This window comes from Pipistrellus hanaki (genome assembly GCF_964339955.1).
Source record: "Pipistrellus hanaki genome assembly, chromosome: 1".
Lineage (NCBI taxonomy): Eukaryota > Metazoa > Chordata > Mammalia > Chiroptera > Vespertilionidae > Pipistrellus > Pipistrellus hanaki.
This window is the reverse complement of record NC_140503.1, coordinates 129039951-129058624: the sequence shown is the minus strand read 5'-3', so window position 1 is coordinate 129058624 and position 18674 is coordinate 129039951. Positions and strand designations below refer to the sequence as shown.

Sequence of the window (18674 nt, the reverse complement as noted above, 5' to 3'; positions counted from 1 at the left end):
ATTCCTGATATTTTTATTTTCTTGCCCAAACTAACTTCTACATTTAGGCTCAGGGTAGGTCAGGGCGGGTTAAAGAAAAAGCTCCCTTACTCAGTTGTCAACTGAGAGTCATTTGGAAACAGGTCATTCGTTTCTGTCAAGAGTAGAACTTGAAAAGGCTTTTTGTTTGTTTGTTTGTTTTTATTTTTTAACGAATGTGAATGATTTGGAATTTATGACTTCCTTTCAAAAAAGAGAGAAACACGGAGTATGTCAGCTGCAGCAGGAAGTTCATCTTTAAAGCGTGGAGGAGCTCTGGAGCTCTGCAATGCAAAGCTTGGTAGTGAGTTTTAGCAGCTGGACACGTCTTGGTCTGGGACAGATGCTTTGCACACGGGCAGCTGTCTGCGCAGCTGAGCGCGGCGGCAGCTGGACGCAGGTGACCACGCCGTGGCGCTGACCACGCCGAGGCGCGCCTGCCGGACCGGGAACTACAACTCCCGGCGCTCGCGGCCGTCTCCGCGGGAGGCCCTTGTCCCAGCGCAGAGTCACCGGATACGGAGCTGGGGCTGCGTGACAGCCGGCGGCATGGAGTCCCGGACGGCAGACGGCTGCTTCCTGGGCGACGTGGGTGCGTGCGGGGCGCCGCGGGTGCTGCGGGCGCGGGGCTCGGGTTCCCCGGAGCTGGGGGTTCGGAGCTGGGGGGTTGGCAAAAGATCGAGGACCGCCAGAGCCGGCTGTCGGCTCTCGGGGACTGTAGAGGTGCATCTGATGACACTGGCTTTGGGATGGATGATGTGTCCTCTGAATGTGTGTGTTCTGGGGCCTTGGATGGGCCCTGCTTGGAGGGTCATTTCCTTAAAGGAGCGGGGTCCGGGGATCCCCGTCTTTCATACGTCGTTTCTGTGCCCCACCGCTTCCTACCCCGCCCCCCAGCGCGTCCCAGGGCTGGTCATCACCTTGACGCAACAACAGTGGGACTTCCGAACTGCAGACTCACCGCTAGAGCTCTGGCAGCCCTGAGGAAGAGACCCAGCGGGGCGGGGTGGGGTGGGGTGGGGTGGGGGTAGGGGTGGGTGGGTCTTCGGTGCCCAGTCAGAGGAGACACTAGGAAATGGCCATGACGGACCATGGTTAGGGCAGCCCAGGTGGGAGGGAGCTGGAACATCTTCCAGGAGCCCCAGAGAAGGCAGTGTGCACGGTGTCCTTAGCATCCCCCCCTCTAACAACCCCCCCCCCCCAACCTCCCCGCCCCACACACACACCCTGGGGTGACAGAAGGAATCAGCTCCAGAAGGAGGATGTGACCTTGAGACGTTGTCACAAAAATGAAATCTCGGTTCTTCACTGATTCTTCTTTACCATTTGGGCTACCCAAGAATGAAATGGATTTGAGGGCAAAGGGACATTCTTTCCCGGAGCAAACTTTACTGCCTCTGAAGTAAGACTATGGCCGTGGGTGCTCCTCCAGCTTCCCCAGTGAGGCCTGCCCTCCTGCACCTTCTGGGGCCATGTGGGCCGGCCCTAGGATTCTTAACTTCGCCTTCTTTGTGCCTCCATCCCAGAATCACTGTGACATTTCATGACTGGCTTAAAGTAAAGGAAATAGAAATAAAATAACTTCTGGGGGAGGGGCGGAGACTATGGCAAATAAAATGAACAGTGAAAGTCTGTGAAGAAAACAAAATCTGAAGTATTTCTACACTGGTAAAAACAGCAGTGGGAGTGAAAGTGAGAAGTCTTGAAGGTCAATTTAGCTTAAGAGGAATTGCCGTCATAGCAAGGCAAATATATTTCAATTGATTTTGCAACAGAGCCACCTTCAACACGATCAAAAGCATTTACTAAGCATCTGTTTTTACTTGGCATTCCGCCCCAGACAGACACAAGACTTTGAACCTGCCAATGTGATTGGATCAGTTAAATAAGCAATGAACAGCTAATCACTGAAACTGATTAATTTTTTTTACTATTTTTATTCATGAGCATTTAGTAGCACAGCATAACTTCTGAGCATGTTTGTTGTGTTTTGTTTTGGGGCAGAACTTAAGGAATGTGTCTTTAAAAGAAAAGCACATTCTAAACTAATGGATACACAGCTTCTGGAGTTCATAGATTTTTTTTTTTATTGTTTTACTATATTTCTCCAAGATCTGTCCTGCTGATATTTCTATTTTCAACATTAATGTATAAACTGACTGAATTCAATCCAAAACAACACTGCTATCCCAGCAAAAGTATAGGCCCATCATAGGGTCATTTTAATATTATGATCTCAAATTCTGTATGTGTGTGGTGTACTCTAACCAAAGCATGTAAGTTGTCCAGGTGTTTTTTTATCTTTTATTTTAAAATTGATTTTTAGAGAGCTAGTAAGGGAGAGGGAGAGAAAAAACATGAACATGAGAGAACTAAACATCCATCGGCTACCTCCTGCAAGCTCCCCCCTCACCTCCCACCACACACACATACTAGGGATCTAGCCTGAAACCCAGGCATGTGAACCAGCAACTTTTAGTACATGGGACAATGCCCAGCCCACTGAGCCACACTGACCAAGCAGTTCTCCAGTTTTTAAAATAGCTCCTCACAGAGGTAAAGATTGTAGAGTCTTACAATATGGCTTTGTCAATAAGTACAAAGAATTTAGGACAAATCACATCCTAAGATGAATCTGGTGTTTATAACTTGGCAAATGTAATACAGTGCTTTTGACCCAAGATAAGTGTCTATTTGCAAAGTTGAAAAAGTGATTCCTGTACTTAGCATTTGTCCTCAAGAACGTCTGACTTGAAAGTAAAAGGCTGGCAGAAGATGAAAGGGAGCCTTAGGGTATCTGGGTTCTAAGCAAGGTGAGCTGCTGAGTTCCTCAGTTATCCTTAGCCAAGAACTCTGACCACAATTCATTGCTGTGCACAGTGCTCAGAAGGTGAGATGGAGAGAGAAAAGGGAGAGGCAGCTCCTCCACTGCAACAAGAGCCATTGAGCTTCTAGGTTAGATGCCAGGCACTAGCCACAAGCCCTGGAGAGCTGCTAGACAGTCATCATTGTTGATAATTTAAGGCAAAACTGAGTTCACGCAGCTGGAAAGAAGCAAAGCTGAGGTTTAAACCCAGGTGGGGTTTTTAGTGTTTGTTGTTGTTGTTGCTTATATTACATTAAAAGGTTCACACAGTTCCCATCAAATAGGACCATTTCTAATGGACTTGTAGGGCCTGGTTTTGTGATTGAATGGACAAATATGTCTGCTGTGGGTTTCTCGGGAGACCTGGGAGTGCTTTACTACCTACTGGTCATCTCCATATTGTCTTTCCTTCTGTGAGAAATGTATTTGCCTCAGGGATCCACAGTCAGAAGCATCTCAGTGCCTGGGAACCTATATACAAGTTCATCCTTCTGTTGTATCTGCAGAATATGATTTTTAAAAAATACTATTGTATTGAAAACACCTTGAGAGACCTAGATAATCAGTGCCCTGGCTAAGAAGTCAACTTTGGCTGTCTTCTCAAATTGTGTTTCTGTTTCTGGCTTAGAGATGGCTGCATTCTAGAATTCTCTAGAAATGTCCCTTAGTGGAGAAACCTGTAGTTGTGTTATACTGCTTACACGAACTTCGGAGGGAAATCCATCTAGGATCATTTAAACACCAGTTAGGATTCTGAGGCAGTCACTGTGGTCGGCAGTGGCTGCCATCTATAGCAGTACAAATGAGTTTTAACTTTTTGGTATAATTTCACTGCCTTGGAGAATGGAGAGGGGTTGGGAGCTACTTTAGCTGGAGATTAAGGAACAGTAGATGACAGCAGTGTGTTGGGCTAGACCACAAAGGTCCTTCAGGAGGAAAGGAGAAAGGATAACTAGCTGCTCTGGGAAGCTGGTTCCAGGACACAGTGGAAGAAATAACTGAACAGTGATTCGCAGACTTGGATGTACATTGGAATGGCCTGAGGATCTTTAAAAAACGCTGTTGCCTCGCTCTGACCAGTTTGGCTCAGTGGATAGAGCATCAGCCTGCAGACTCAAGGGTCCCAGGTTCAATTCCTGTCAAGGGCATGTTCATTGGTTGCAGGCACATCTCTAGTAAGGGATGTGCAGGAGGCAGCTGATCTATGTTTCTCTCTCATCAATGTTTCTAATTCTCTATCCCTCTCCTTCTTCTCTGTAAAAAATCAATAAAATATATTTTTTAAAAATCTCTCTCTCTCTCTCAAAAAAAAAAAAAAAAATGCTGATGCCTGTGTCCCATCCCATAGATTCTGATCTACTTGTTCTGGGGTACAGCCTGGCTACCATGTATTAAAAGAGCATCAGGTGATTCTAAAATGCAACCAAGGTTGAGAACCACTGAAATAGAGGAACTTTTGGCCTATTGCAATCTGAAAAACTTGAGCAAATCTGAAAACAGTTCCGTGAAAGCAGGGAGGAGAACTAAATGAATCTTATGAAGCAAACCCAAGAACATCAGCACAAAAAGAGGTAAAATTTCAGTACAGAATTGAATAAGTAAAATGAAATTGGGCTGAATGTCACAATATGGCAAGAGATTTAAGCTTCTTCATTAATTATAGTCATCTCTGATGGAGACCCTGTGTGCCAAGCAGGAAGATGAGTTTATCACCTAGTTTGTCGCTCTGAAGCTTGCTGTGGAAAAGTTACATTGCTGTTCCTAGGAGATACACAGTCCCCTTCTTGGGTTTTCACCCCAAATCTTTTTAGCTGGGGGCTGTTTTCAGCCCATTTCTTGGGGTGTGCTGTTTCGGCACATGGCTTCATTTCTTCCTCCTCATCCTTCTCCTCCTTCTCTTCCTCCTCCTCTTTGGTCTCCTCCTCCTCCTCCTCTTCCTCCTCTTCCTCTTCTTCCTCTTTCTTCTTGTTTTTGTTAATCTTCATTCGAGGATATTTTTCCATTGACTTTTAGAGAGAGAGTGGAAGGAAGGGGGAGAGACAGACATAGAGAGAAACATTGATGTGAGAGAGACACATGGATTGGTTGCCTCCCAAATGTGCCTGCCTGACTGAGGTATGTATCTTTGACTAAAATAGAATCCAGGACCCTTTAGTCCTGGGCCAATACTTTATCAACTGAGTCAAACCAGTTAGGACCAAATGGCTTCATTTCTGTTTTCCTTACTCATGAAGAGGGCAATCTTCTTCCAAGTTCTAGAAGCGGACTCTCGGGTTGCCCCATCTGTACTAATTTTTATAATAGATTTGCGGCATAAAAGTGCAAAGTAATGAATTTTGGAATAAAAAAGGGGAGTGTCTATGTAAGTTAACATGCAGGATTAGAATAAATTTTCTTCTTTATAATGATTTGTATCTTCAGTAAATTCACAACTCTTGGGAAGCTAGTGAAGTTGTCTTGTGAGATTCTGGCTGAGAAATTCCATGGCCTTCTCCTTCTCCTCGCTTTTTGGATCGCTTTGTTCCTCAGGCTGCTGGTGGGCCTATGCTGTGTCCAGCTCGGCTGCCTTCCTGGGACTCACCTTTGGAAAGCGTTTTACATATTTTCATTTTAAAGTTTTATTTTTCAACTTGTATTGGGGTGAAGTAGAAACAAAGATAAGCACTATGTAAACCAAAAATTTAATCAGTGTAATCTGATAGAATCAGATAGAAAAAAGGGAGGAGGAAAATGTTTTTCTTTTCCTGTTTTTACCTTCCTAAAGATTTAAACAGCACCAATTGCAGACTGAAACAGTGTACTGAAGCAAAGGTTGAAAAGTAAGTTCTTGGAGATGCACAAAAAACTAGCAGTCTTTTAAGGAGCAGAATTTATAGAAACGAGAATTTGAATTCTCTGAATTGCCCTTCATGGCCAATGTAAGTATGAATGGAGATTAGTCCACTAGAAGGCAAAAGCTGAGAAAACACTTCTAAGTTCATGCTCTAAGATCTGCCTGTTCCCTAGCATTTTAGTATACCTACCATTTAAAATGGCCTCTTCTACCCGCTGAGGCTAATGGATGTTTATAAAGTAAATTAGAGTGAGTGCATCTGTTTCAACATGATTGCTATCAAAGTGGCATACACACACACACACACAAACACACACACACACACTAGCGACCCGTTGCGTGATATTTGTGCAAGAATAGGCCTTCTTTCCCCTGGCTTCATTCCCAGTTGCTCAGGAGCCTGCAAGTTCCCCTTTCCGACTCCTTTCTCCCCCCTGCCCCCCAGGAGCCAGCACATCCCCACTTCCAGTCCGCCTGGGAGCCAGCAAGTCCTCACTTCTGTCTGGAGCACCGCTCCTGTAGCTTCCTCTGCTGCTCCCCCTCCCCTTCAAAGCAGGCATCCCACCCCTCCCAGCCACTCTGTGCCTGCATATGCAAATTAACCCACCATCTTTGTTGGGTTAATTTGCATACTCACTCTGATGGGCTGTGGGTGTAGCGGAGTCACAGTCAATTTACATGTTTGTTTATTATTAGGTAAAATATATTAGAGGCTCAGTGCACAAAATTCGTGCACTCAGGGAGGGGGTGTCCCTCAGCCCGGCCTGCACCCTCTCGTACTTAGACATCTTTAGCACTGCTGCAGAGGTGGGAGAGGCTCCCCACAATGCTGCTGCACTCACCAGCTGTGAGCCCGGTTTCTAGCTGAGCAGCGCTCCCCCTATGGGAGCACACTGATAATGAGGGGGCAGCTCCTGCATCGAGCATCTGCCCTCTGGTGGTCAGTGTGCATCATAGCAACCGGTGGTTCCACCATTTGGCCAATTTGCTTATTACCCTTTTATTATATAGGATATTTCAGAGAAGAAGGGAGAGAAATATCAATGATAAGAGAGAATCATTTATTGACTGCCTCCTAAATGCCCCCCACCAGAGATTGAATCTGCAACCTGAGCAAGTGCCCTGACTAGAAATTGAACCATGACCTCCAGGTTCATAGGTTGATCACAACCACTGAGCCACACCAGCCTGGCTGAAGAAGTATATTTTTAACACACACACAGACAAATGCATCCTGCTATAAAATAACATGGAATTCTGTGTGGGTTGGGTAGTTTGGGATCTCATTCAAAGGTATTTACAGCAAGTCAAATACCAAAAGGACCCTTTTATTAGGAGTTTTCTGCTATGTGAGGTGAATTTTATTGCTTCATTCCATGTATAGAAGCCCCTACAGTGCCAGAAGTGGTGGCCTGCTAAGGGTAAAAAGGATGTAAGGGGATCATTGAATATCACAGATGAAGTGATATGAAGGATCACTCAGGACCCACTGGAAAAGAGAATAGGAAGAAATTGTTCAAGGACACAAACCTGATGTTACCTGTGCTTTTTGTATGTATGTAAAAACAAACAAACAAACAAACAAAAAACAAACGAAAAACCTCAGAGAAATCCATTAGATATTTGTGAGTTACCAAGCTTTGAGAATCTGACTTTGATGGATTGAAAAAGGATAGCTGGAAATCATTACGTCCTGTTTGGGTTAGAGGCTATTTAACATGTTTATTAGGGGCCAGAGTCAAGAATCCCAGAGCTGCTGAATGGCCCTAAGTGGTTTTTGATTTTGCATTGGGACAGGAAATAAATGCCATGTCCAGATGGACCAGTTCCTATGTATGGGACACACCCACAAACACACACCCACCAGCTCGATGTGGTTTGAGGAGCAGGGATTCCTATGCTGCATGATCTTAAGCTTTTTTCTCTGTTAGTTTCTAAAATGGGTTAAATGAGAAATTACAAATAATTTCTTAGTAGTATTTAAAATATAATATTTTATAGATATAATATTAATACTGTACATGGTTTTAAAAAATTAAATGGAACCACAAGATTTACCATAAAACATGTCTGTCTTTTTCCAACTCCTCCTTAATTCCTACTACCTAGGAGCAACTACTTCAACTCTTTCAGCCATTTATCTGGTTTACCTCCATTTGTCTAACTAATGTGCTGAAAATTCGATTTCCCAACTTTCAAACTTGACTCTCCCGGGAGACATCCTCTTGGGGGAGATGAAGCCCTCACTCACTTGGTGCTCCTCCACTTCCACGTAGTTCCCTCCAGGATCCTCTAATATAATTACTTTTTAAAAAACTCATTATCTGGAGTTCACTTTATGACTGTGAATATTGCCCATAGCAGCACTCGTTGCTATACTGGGATCACATTTCTTTCTTTGTATAACTTTTGGCTTTTCTTAGAGGTAATGACTGTTCTGTTTGTTTGTTTAGTTTTCTTTATACACAATTACTATCAGACTGTCTCTCGGTTTGCTCAGGCACCTCAGGTAACCTCGGTCTGCTGTCTTTCTTGTCTCTCGGATGACCGGGGCTATACCCTCTAGCAGGGGTCTTCAAACTATGGCCCGCGGGCCACATGCAGCCCCCAGGGGAGTCTGATCCTGCCCGCCAGGTTTTTTGGGCAGTGAGCGCAGCCAAGGTGTTACAGTAGGAATTAGTAGTTCATATAGTCCGGCCCTCCAGCTCTCTGAGGGACCGTGATCTGGCCCCCACTTTAAAAAGTTTGAGGACCCCTGCGTCTACAGCTTGCCACTTTGTGTTCCATCCTTGCAGGTTGCTCTTGAGGCGGCTGCCTACATGTCATCCCGGAGCCTGCCTTGACCAGCCCCTGGGGATTTACATCATCTCTCTTCCACATGGAATACTAGATTCCACATCTCCCTCTTTTTTGATATAACTCCCTCATTTCGATGGAACACATCTCCAAGGAATGTCTCCAGAAAGCGGGACTCGGAGGCAACTTACTTGAGATCTTGCTTGTTGTTCCCAAATGTCTTGATTCTATGTCCGCACTTCATTGGCAGCCTGGCTCGCTTTGGAATTCTGGGCTGGAAATCCTTTTCTCAGAATTTCAAAGGCACTGCTCCTGTCATTGAGTTTCTAGAACTGCTTTAAGAGATCAGATGCCATTCTGGCTCCCAGTTCTTTATTTTATTTTACTTATTCCCTTTTTATTGAATTTATTGGGGCGAGACTGGTCAACAAAATTATACAGGTTTCAGGTGTACATTTCTACAACACATCATCTGTACACTGCAATGTAGGTTCACCACCCAGAGTCAGATCTCCTTTCATCACCATTTATCCCTACACTGTCTTCTATCTCCTTCCACCCCCACCCCCCCCACCACCCCCCGCCCCGCAACCTCATTCTTTTAATGGGATTTTTCCCTCTCTAGAAATGCTTACGGTTTTTCCTTATCCTTGCGGTACTGAAATTATATGGCAGTGTGGCTTGGTGTGGAACCTCTTTACTATATACTAGTACATCACTCTGGCTACTCACTGGAAGCATCCAGAAATCAACCCTTTCATTTCAATTCAAGGGCTTTTTGGTGTATTGAGGAAGGCTCTCTTTTCTCTTTTTGGCACCCTTGTTAATTGGGCTTTTAGACTTCCTGAACGGATCTGTGTGTTTTTTCTTACTATTTTTTTCTTACTATTTTCTATCTCCTCCTCGTCATTTTGTTCTACTATCTAGATTTTCTGAACTTCATTTTCCAATTATTAGTAGGTTTGTTTTGAATTTTCACTATATTTTTTATTGTCAAAAGCTCTTATTCCTTGAATTTTCCTTTAAAAGCTTCCTGCTGTTGTTTCAGTATTTTCTCTCCTGTCTTCTGAGGTTTCAAAATAGTTTTTTTTAGATGTTTTTACTTACATTGAATTGGTTCCTTATGAATTATTTATTTTTTGTTCATGGTGGTCTCTTTTTTTCTTTTCATATAAAGCTTGGCTATGCATTTGCAAGTGGCACCACAGAGAATGTTAGGAGGTAGGCTTTCTGATTTGATTTCATTCAGGGAGTTTGGGCAGGGACCTGCCTCTCTCAGTGCACTGAGGGTTGTCTGTACACTTCAAGAATATTTATTGGGTATTTGGGAGAAGGGCGTATGCCAGAGCTGGCAGATTATTTTCCATCTGTAACTGTGGCAGAGAAGGAGCTGTCTGCAGCAAGGACCTCAGGCTGCCCTAATGGTGTACTTGGAACAAAATTCCTGGCCCAAGCACGGTGCATGGTGGATGTTGACCCCAACTAAACCCAGTGTGTTAGATCAGTTTTGTAGTGAAGGTGTTCTCTGAGGCATTTGGAAAACAGTCTGTTAGAGCAGGGCTGCTGTCCATGGAGAGGCCAGCCCAGCTGGGGGAGGAAAGGCCTGGAGCAGGGCCAGAGTCACAGAAGGACTAGAACAGATAGTGTGGCTTGGGTTCTGGTCTCTGGAGAATTTAGTGGAGCAGGTAAGTGCTCTGATCTACCTGGGCAGGGGGTCCTCTAGGCCATTCTGAGGAACCAGTTACTCTTTTCCATAGCGGCTGTACAATCTAATATCCCCACCAACAATGCACAGGGTTCCAACTGAAGTTCATTATAATTAGAGACACATGCTTACGGGAGGGCAGGTGAGCCCTTGGCTGAAGAGCTGGTATTTGGGCTCAAGAAGCAGGATTCTGGTCTCTGGCTGACTACGTGGTATGTTGGTAAAATGTCTCTCTGGAAAAAAAAAAAAAGAAAAAAAAAAAAAAAAGGGAGGGGGGCAGAAAAAAGGAGTAGAAACCAGATTCTGATTTGCTGCTTTTCCTGGTGTAAATACTCACACCATGGCTGACTTTGAGCCCCTAACTGTTTCTGGCTGGCGGAATTCCTGGATATTCAACAGTTGGCTGTGTGAGCTGGTAGGAGCTGGTAGGAATGCAGGCTGCAGTGTCAGAGGGCCCAGGAACTGTGCAGGTAAACTCATTATGGCACAAGGCTCATTATGGAACAAGGACAGGTGGAAGAGCTGGAACCCAAGACCCAATAGGACTAGCAGAAGTAGTCATAATGATGATGATGATCCCATCATAGTCATAGAGTCTGTCATTTACTGAGTGTTAATAATTGGCTGGGAACTGTTAAAATAGCATCCCTTCAGTTTGCACAGCCACCCTGTGGGCTAGTAAAAAATATGTACATTTTATAAGGGAGAAAACAGACTCTGAGAAGGTAAGTACTTTGTGCAAGGTCTCAGAGATTATTGTAAGTGACAGAGACAGGTGTTGGGTGATTCCTGAGGCTCCTCCATCACTACGTACATTCCCCTCAGGGCAGCTGATGCGGAACCACTTGAAGTACTCAGCTGGGGGTTCAGATGTGAGGTGTCAGGGGCCCAGCTAAGGCAAAGAGGGTGTTTAAGCTGGAAGCCAGAAAGGTGAACATCTGGTACACAGGCTGAATTAATTAGGTCATACTGGGGGACAGAGAGGTGGCAAAAGTGTTTCCAAGAATTTGCCATTCCTCCTTGGGTAATCCTGACTATTGTCTGGCAGTAGATTTGTAAATGACATTGGTGAAACTCTCTAGTTTTCAAGAGGAAGGTCTTCATTTAGCCCTTCATGAGCTTGGGCTTGCCAGCAGCTGGTGGACATGAGGAATGACAGGTGTCACTATGACCTCCAGCCAAAGCCCAGACAAGAGGCAGGAACAAGCTGGATGCAGCTACCAGTCTGGAGCACAAGTGCCCAGATGCTCTTCCAGGACTGTGGCCATGGCTCTTGTTACAGCAGACTCCTATGTAATTGATGCTCTGGCACCTGGCTCAGTGTCAGGAGCTGGGCAGGCCCATGAAGGGTAGGGAAGGTGGTTACACTTTGGCAGGTGGGAGGTGGGGGGAGGGCAGACACAACTGCTGGGGGAAGGCATTGTCTGGCAAGTCAAACCTGCTCTGGAGAGTATTTACTCATCCCGTACCTGTGTGTCAGGTGCCCTGCTGGAACCAGAGGGTGGGCTTGTCCTATCCTAGAGATGCTTGAGGAGGGATGGGAGAGGAGTGCAAATGAGGAGCAGGTGTGAGGGTGTGCACAGCTAATGATACAGAGATGGAATAAAGAAGGGGGTGGGTGGGCAGGCTGCACACTGAAAGGCTTCTGAGGGAACAGACCTTCCACGGGGTCTTACTGGGTGAGGAGGACTTTGCTCACTCAGGCAGAGGCTGTGGTACGGGAAGCTAGGGAGTGCATTTCAGGCAGGGACAGCAAACACAAAGGCACAGGGCCTGACCCTCTGAGAGCTATGCGAAGTTCATTATAATTAGAGACAATTGTGTGTGTGTGGAGGGGGCGGGGAGGGGGCAGGCGATGGGAGGGACAAAGGTGATGGTGAGGAGCGGGGAGAAAGATGAGGAAAAGAGGCCAGGACTCCATCCTGGAGGACCTGTGTGCCTGGCTTGTAAAGGAGAGTGGGTTTTATCCTGAAAGAAGGGGCAATTGAAGGGTTCTGAGCAGGTACTATATGATCCACTTATGATTTAGCTGCATTAGAGAGGGGGTGAGGGGAGGGGGCCCAGGGGAGGTATAGAAAGACTGGAGGGAGGTGTGATGGGACTGAGGGGTGGTGATGGGAAGAGGGAAGCTAGAAAGCCAATTACGTGGCAGGGCTGGGATTCAGGGGAATGCTCATCCTGAGGGAACTGCCAGAACAGGAGTTCTCAGGTTTCTAGGTGGCCCCTGTCCCAGGGGAATGGGGCATCATGTCACAATTGGGGTTCAGGCACAGGGCTGGAAACAAAGCCTGAGGTCAGGCCTGGCAGTGGGCTGACTAATATGTAGTGTTTTCCTGTGCTCTCCCCACTGAAGGCAAGCAGAAGCATATTTTTTCCTTATGGATAATAAGCCCCCACCTTTTCATGGGGGAAATCTGAGCTTTCTATGGAGGGAGGGCCAGCGCTCAGTCACACTGCTCCGTGGGGCACAGTGCAGCCCCACTTTCTTTGTGTGCAGGTGGTTCTCCCCTCCCCTTGCTTCTCAGCCCTTCCTAGAGGCTGTTGAAGTCACATTCTCCCCCTTAGCCCCTCCCCCCCATAACTGTCCCCTGTTGATGACAGCCTGTGGTTGGTACCAGCTGCAGGTGATGAACTCCCCATGCTCAGGGACTCCACAATCTTTTTGTTATATTTTTTAACAATAGAAAATTTAAAGTTTTAATTGTGGTTTAAAAAAACCACACAGAAATTGTTAAGATGCTATATTTTAAGTGCACAGTTTAGTAGTGTTAACTATGTGCACATCATTGAGCAACCGATATCCAGAACTTTTTCTTCTTGCAACAGTGAAACTCTGCACCTGTGAAACTGCCATACCCACCTCCCCCCGGCAACCACCATTCTACTTCTGTCTGTATGAATTCAACGACTCTTATAAGGGGAATCATATAAGTAGTTGCCTTTTTATGGCTTTATACATTTAATTTAATTTTATAATATTTATTTCAGAGAGGAAAGAAGATGGAGAGAGAGATAGAAACATCAATGATGAGAGAGAACCATTGATTGGCTGCCTCCTGCACCCGCTTCCCCCAACTGAGGATAAAGCCTACAACCCGGGCATATGAACCCTGATCTTCTGATTCATAGGCCGACGCTCAACCACTGAACCATTCCAACCAGGCTTTTTGTGACTTTAAAATTTTTTTATTTTTTAAAAAAATATGTTTTTATTGAAGAAGGGAGAGGGATAGAAACATTGGTGAGAAAGAAACATCATTAATCAGCCGTCTTCTGTACAACCCGCACTGGGAATCAAATCCACATCCTGGGCATATGCCTTGACCAGGAATTGAACCCATGACTTCCTGGTTCATGGGTCAATGCTCAACCACCAAGCCAGACAGGCCAGGCTTTTTGTGATTTTTTAAATTTCACTTAGCATAATGTCTTCAAGTTTCATTCATGTAGCATGTGTCAGAATTTTCCTCCTTTTTAAGGCTGAGTAGTATTCCATTGTATGAATAAACCACATTTCTTTATCCATTCGTCTATCCATGTACACTGGGGTTGCTTCCACTTCTTAGCTATTGTGAATAATTCTGCAGTGAACATGAGGGTGCAGATATCTCTTCAATAATCCTGCTTTTGGTTCATTTAGATATATATGTGGGATTCCTGGGTCATATGGTAAAAATCTTTACTTTTTTGAGGAACCAGAATGCTTTTTTCCATAGTGGCTGTTCCATCTTATATTCCCACCAACAATGCACAAGGTTTCCAATTTCTCTATTTCCTCACCAACATTTATTTTCTGTTTTTTGTTTTTGTTTTTTTAAATAGTGAACATCTTAATGGATGTGAGGTGATATCTCATTGTGGTTTTGATTTACATTTCTCTGATGATTAGTGATGTTGAACCTCTTTTCATATACTTGCTTGTCATCGTATATCTTCTTTGGAAAAATATCTATATATTTTTTTGCCAATTTTTAAATTAGATTGTTTGTGTTGTTGAGTTACAGGCATTCTTTATATATTCTGGATATTAACCCATTCAGATATATGATTTGAAAATATTTTCTTCCATTCTGTAGGTTGCCTTTCAATCTGTTGATCGTGCCCTTTGATGTGCACAAGTTTCTTTTCTCTGCTTTGTTATCACACCTCCTGCTTCTGATCTCTGCCCTCCATCACTGCTGCTGGTTACCAGTAAGTTGCATTTCCTCTATAGACTGATCATAAAGAAAGAAAATTTGATTTTTAAAAAAAATTTATGTCCAGACTTTATCGTTTCTTTTAGCAATTCCATCCATCCATCCATCCATTCATTCATTCATCCATTCATTCAACAGGCGGGGGGATATAAGCATCTTTGTTGAGCTCTATTCTGTGCCAGATGCTGTGAATGCAAAGCCAACAAGTGATGCTTGTAACAGACTCACTGCAGCCATTCTCCCTGCTTTTCTGACCGGCCCTGGATGCTTAGGCGGTGTTGCTTCTAACTTCCTATAACTTGAAATGTTGCAGTCATCATGCTGTGAATTATTTGTACATCTCCCTTGCCCATGACCGTAAACTGCTTTTTATCGTATCTTATTCATCTTTGTACCCTACAGTGGAAGTTGCCACATCTCTCTGGGTAGCTGCTGGATGGGTGCAAGTGTGAGCCATGCCAGGCTGCCCACTGCTTAGCCACGGGCCTCCCCAGCACCCAGCCTTCCCAAGTGGCACCTCCTTTTCTGCTGTAAGACCCAGGGTCTCGCCCTGCTATCCTCTTTTTAGGGTCGTAATTGCTTATTCTGCCATTGGAACATTGCTCCCCTTAGATTATCTTTAAAGTGATCCATAGCCACTTTTCGTTACCTCCCAAGACAGGCTTGAAGGTGACTGTTAATTACTATTGGGAAATATGCTGGGGCTCTTTCTTAAGATGGTAAGTAGAAAGTCCCATGAGTTTGGCTTATGTATTTTTTGTGGGAATTAAATATTCCTTCATATTTCAGCTCTTCCTTGGTTTCTCCCATCCCCTATTATTAAGTCCTCATTTCATGAGGTTACATAGGCTCTCTGGCAAAAGGGAAAAATAGGTATAATTAAGGCAGGCAAAATACTACAGAACAACAGTATTTATTGAGGGGGCTCAAATGAGGGGTTGCTAACCAACCCAGAGTGGACAGAAGCTGCAGGGTGGGCAAGGCCTCCTGGGGAAAAAAAGAGCAATGGATTTCAGTCAAGAAAGGTGCAAATGCGTTATCTAGAATGAGTGGGGAGAGGTAGGGGTTGGGGAGAAATGAATTAAAGAGGCAGAGCTGGGGAGCAGAGGGGTTCTATTCAGAGGGAAAAGTATTGTCTAAAGCAGTGGTTCTCAAAGTGTAGTCCCGAGACTAGCTGCATTGGCACCATTTGGGAGCTTGTCAGAAATTTAGGTTTTCAGGCCCCACCTGAGACCTACCAACTCAAAAACTCTGGGGGGGGGGGGGGGCTTAGTCTTCTAGGTGATGCTAGTGCTTAAGTGTGAGCACTACTGGTTAAAGGTATGGGGAGGTCAGAGTGCTGTATTCTGTGTACTTCATTCTCTAGAGCTGAAGGCAGGTGTTGGGTAGGGAGTGATGAGAAGAGGCAAGCTATTGCATAAAAAAGAGGGATAGGAGTAGTGCCTTTGTTAATTTATTAACATGCTAGTTGAGCATGTATTTTATGAGATTAGAATGCAAAAATAAATAATTATAGTTTGAGATGATTGAAAATGAAAACACAACACATCAAAACTAATCAGATGCAGCTCAAGTAGTAGTTAGAGCACATGTGTCAAACACAAGGCCCGCGGGCCAAATCCAGCCCGCCAGGCCTTGCAATGTGGCCCGCACCGCACTGTCATCACTGCACTCCGCTGTCAGTTTATGACATTGTCAGTTTATGACTGTTCAGTAAACCATTCTGCCCGCGATTTAGGCTGGATTTTAGATTTTGGCCCCTTCTCTGATTGAGTTCGACACCCCTAAGTTAGAGGGAATTTATAGCAGTAAACACCTGTATTAAAAAAGAAAGATCTCAAATCAACGACCTAACTTTCTATCTTAAGACATTGGAAGAAGAGAAAACTAAACTTAAAGCAAACACAAGGAAAGAAATAAAGATTAGAGAGGAAATTAATGAAATAGAGACCAGAAAACAGTATAGAAAATCTACAAAACCCCAAATTAGTTCTATAAAAAGATCAACAAAATTGACAAACCTAACTAAACTGACCAAGGGGCGGGGGTGGGGAAGAGAAAAGACTCGAATTACCAAAATTAGAAATGAAAAAGGGGACAGTACTGTGGACCTTACAGAAATAAAAGGATTATAATGGAATACTATGAACAGGGTGGATTAGTCAGCTCAGGCTGCCATAGCAAAACACCACAGATTGGGTGACTTAAACAACAGATACTTATTTCTCACACTCTGGAGGCTGGCAGTCCAAATCAAGGTGCTAGCAGGTTTGGTTTCTCTTGAGGCCTCTCTTTTTGGCTTGCAGATAGTCATCTTCTATGTCCCTACATGGTTTTCCTCTGTTCATGGGCTTTCTTAGTGACTCTCTATGTGTCTTAATCTCATCTATACTAATAAAAGAATAATATGCTAATTAGACCGAGAGATCTTCTGGATGTCCTTCTGGACAAAGCCATGGTGGCAGGGCCAAGGCAGAGGCAGTTATGGGCGATCAGCCCATGAGGGGAGGGCAGTTGGGGGCAAACAGGCCAGTAGAGGGGAAAGTTGGGGCAAGCAGGCCAGTAGTGGGGGGCAGTTGGGGACAAACAGGCTGGCAGGGCGACAATTGGGGGTGATCAGGCTGGTGGGGGGAACTTGGGGATGGATCAGGCCAGCAAGGGGGCAGTTGGGGATGAGAAGGCCAGTGGGGAGCATGGGGGAACAATTGGGGGTGAGCAGGCCAGCATGCAAAGTGGTTAGGGGCGATCAGGCAGGCAGGCAGGTGAGTAGTTAGGAGCCAGTGGTCCTGGATTGCGAGAGGAATGTCTAACTGCTGGTTTAGGCTAAGGTGACCAGACGTCCTGGTTTTGGTGGGACAGTCCTGATTTTTAACAATTTGTCCCATGTCCAGTGGCATTTAAAAAAAGTCCCGATTTTTGGAAAGATTCTTTTAAATCTTTTGGACTTTTTTTTTAAAACGCTGTGGGACGTGGGACAAATTGTTAAAATCAGGACTGTCCTGCCAAAAGTGGGACATCTTGTCACCTTAATCCACCCTGTTCATAGTATTCCAATCCCACCTAAACCGGCAGTCAGACATCCCCCAAGGGGTTCCAGATTGGAAAGGGTGCAGGCCAGGCTGAGGGACCCCCCCCCCCCACCTGTGCACAAACTTCATGCACCAGGCCACTAGTCTTTTTATAATAAAGACTCCAGTCAGGTTGATTAGGACCCATCCCAATGGTCTCACTTCTATAAAGGCTCTATCTCCAATATAGTCATATGCTGAGGTATTAGGGGTTAGGGCTTCAACATTTGAATTTGGGGATGTGGTGGGGAGGGGACACAATTCAGTCCATAACAAATTGTATGCCAACAAGTTAGATAACATGGATGTTGAGGAGAGATTCTTAAAAAGGCACAACCTACAAACTACCAAAACTGACTTAAAAACAGAAAATCTGAATAGATCTCTAATAAATGAAGATATTGAAGTAATAATTAAAAAACTTAACATAGGAAAGCCCAGGCCCAGATGTCTTCATAGGTGAATCTGACTCAACATTGACAGATTCTTCATAAATTCTTCCAAAAAGTAGAAAAGGAGAGAATATTTCTCAACTCATTCTAGTAGTGCCTTTACATTGATCACAAGAAAAAGGACGCTTATGAACAGACACAAAAATCCTCAACAAAATACTAGAAAACCAAATCTAGCATCATATAAAAAAAGATTATACACCATGAGCAAGTGGGATTTATCCCAGGAATGCATGGTTTGTATAACACTTGAAAATCAACATACTTCCCCATTTTAATGGAATTAAGAAAAAAAGCCCGCATAATTATTGCAATAGATGCAGAAAAAGTATTTGATAAAATCCAACACCCTTTCACTAAAAATAGAAGGTAATGTCCTTGACCTGATAAAGGACCTCAACACAAATCCACACTAACATCACCTTTAATTGAGCAAGACAAAGCTTTCACTCAAAGATCAGGAACAAAGCTTGGATGTTTTCTCTCATCGCTTCTGTTCAATATTGTGCAATTGAAATATTGTGCTCTTTCAAGCCAGGTCAACTAAGCAAGAAAAAGAAATAAAAGTATTCAGATTAGAAAGAAAGAAGCAAAGCTATTTCTATTTGCAGATGACATGGTTTTGTGTGTGGAAAATCCTGAGGAATCCATTAAAATTGAGCCACTAAAACCTGATCCCTACTTTCAAGGCACTTCCAAGCAAGAAGGGGGACAGTGTAAATGAGTGTATACGTGTGTGG

General features: G+C 44.4%; 1 protein-coding gene across 3 annotated transcripts in view; it reads left to right on the top strand.

Moving 5' to 3' along the window:
- The first annotated feature begins 222 nt into the window (after window positions 1–222).
- ASB13 (ankyrin repeat and SOCS box containing 13) overlaps window positions 223–18674 on the top strand; it is a 38495-nt gene continuing 20043 nt past the window's right edge. For 2 of the 3 annotated variants that reach the window (XR_014793620.1, XR_014793621.1), the window contains exon 1: window positions 233–610. Coding sequence is in view for 1 of the 3 variants with exons in the window: in XM_084868971.1 (XP_084725097.1) it covers window positions 568–610 (43 nt within the window). In the remaining 2 variants the exon portion in view is untranslated. Of the gene's footprint in view, window positions 611–18674 lie in introns of all 3 variants that reach the window. The other variant, XM_084868971.1, reaches the window with a different exon arrangement.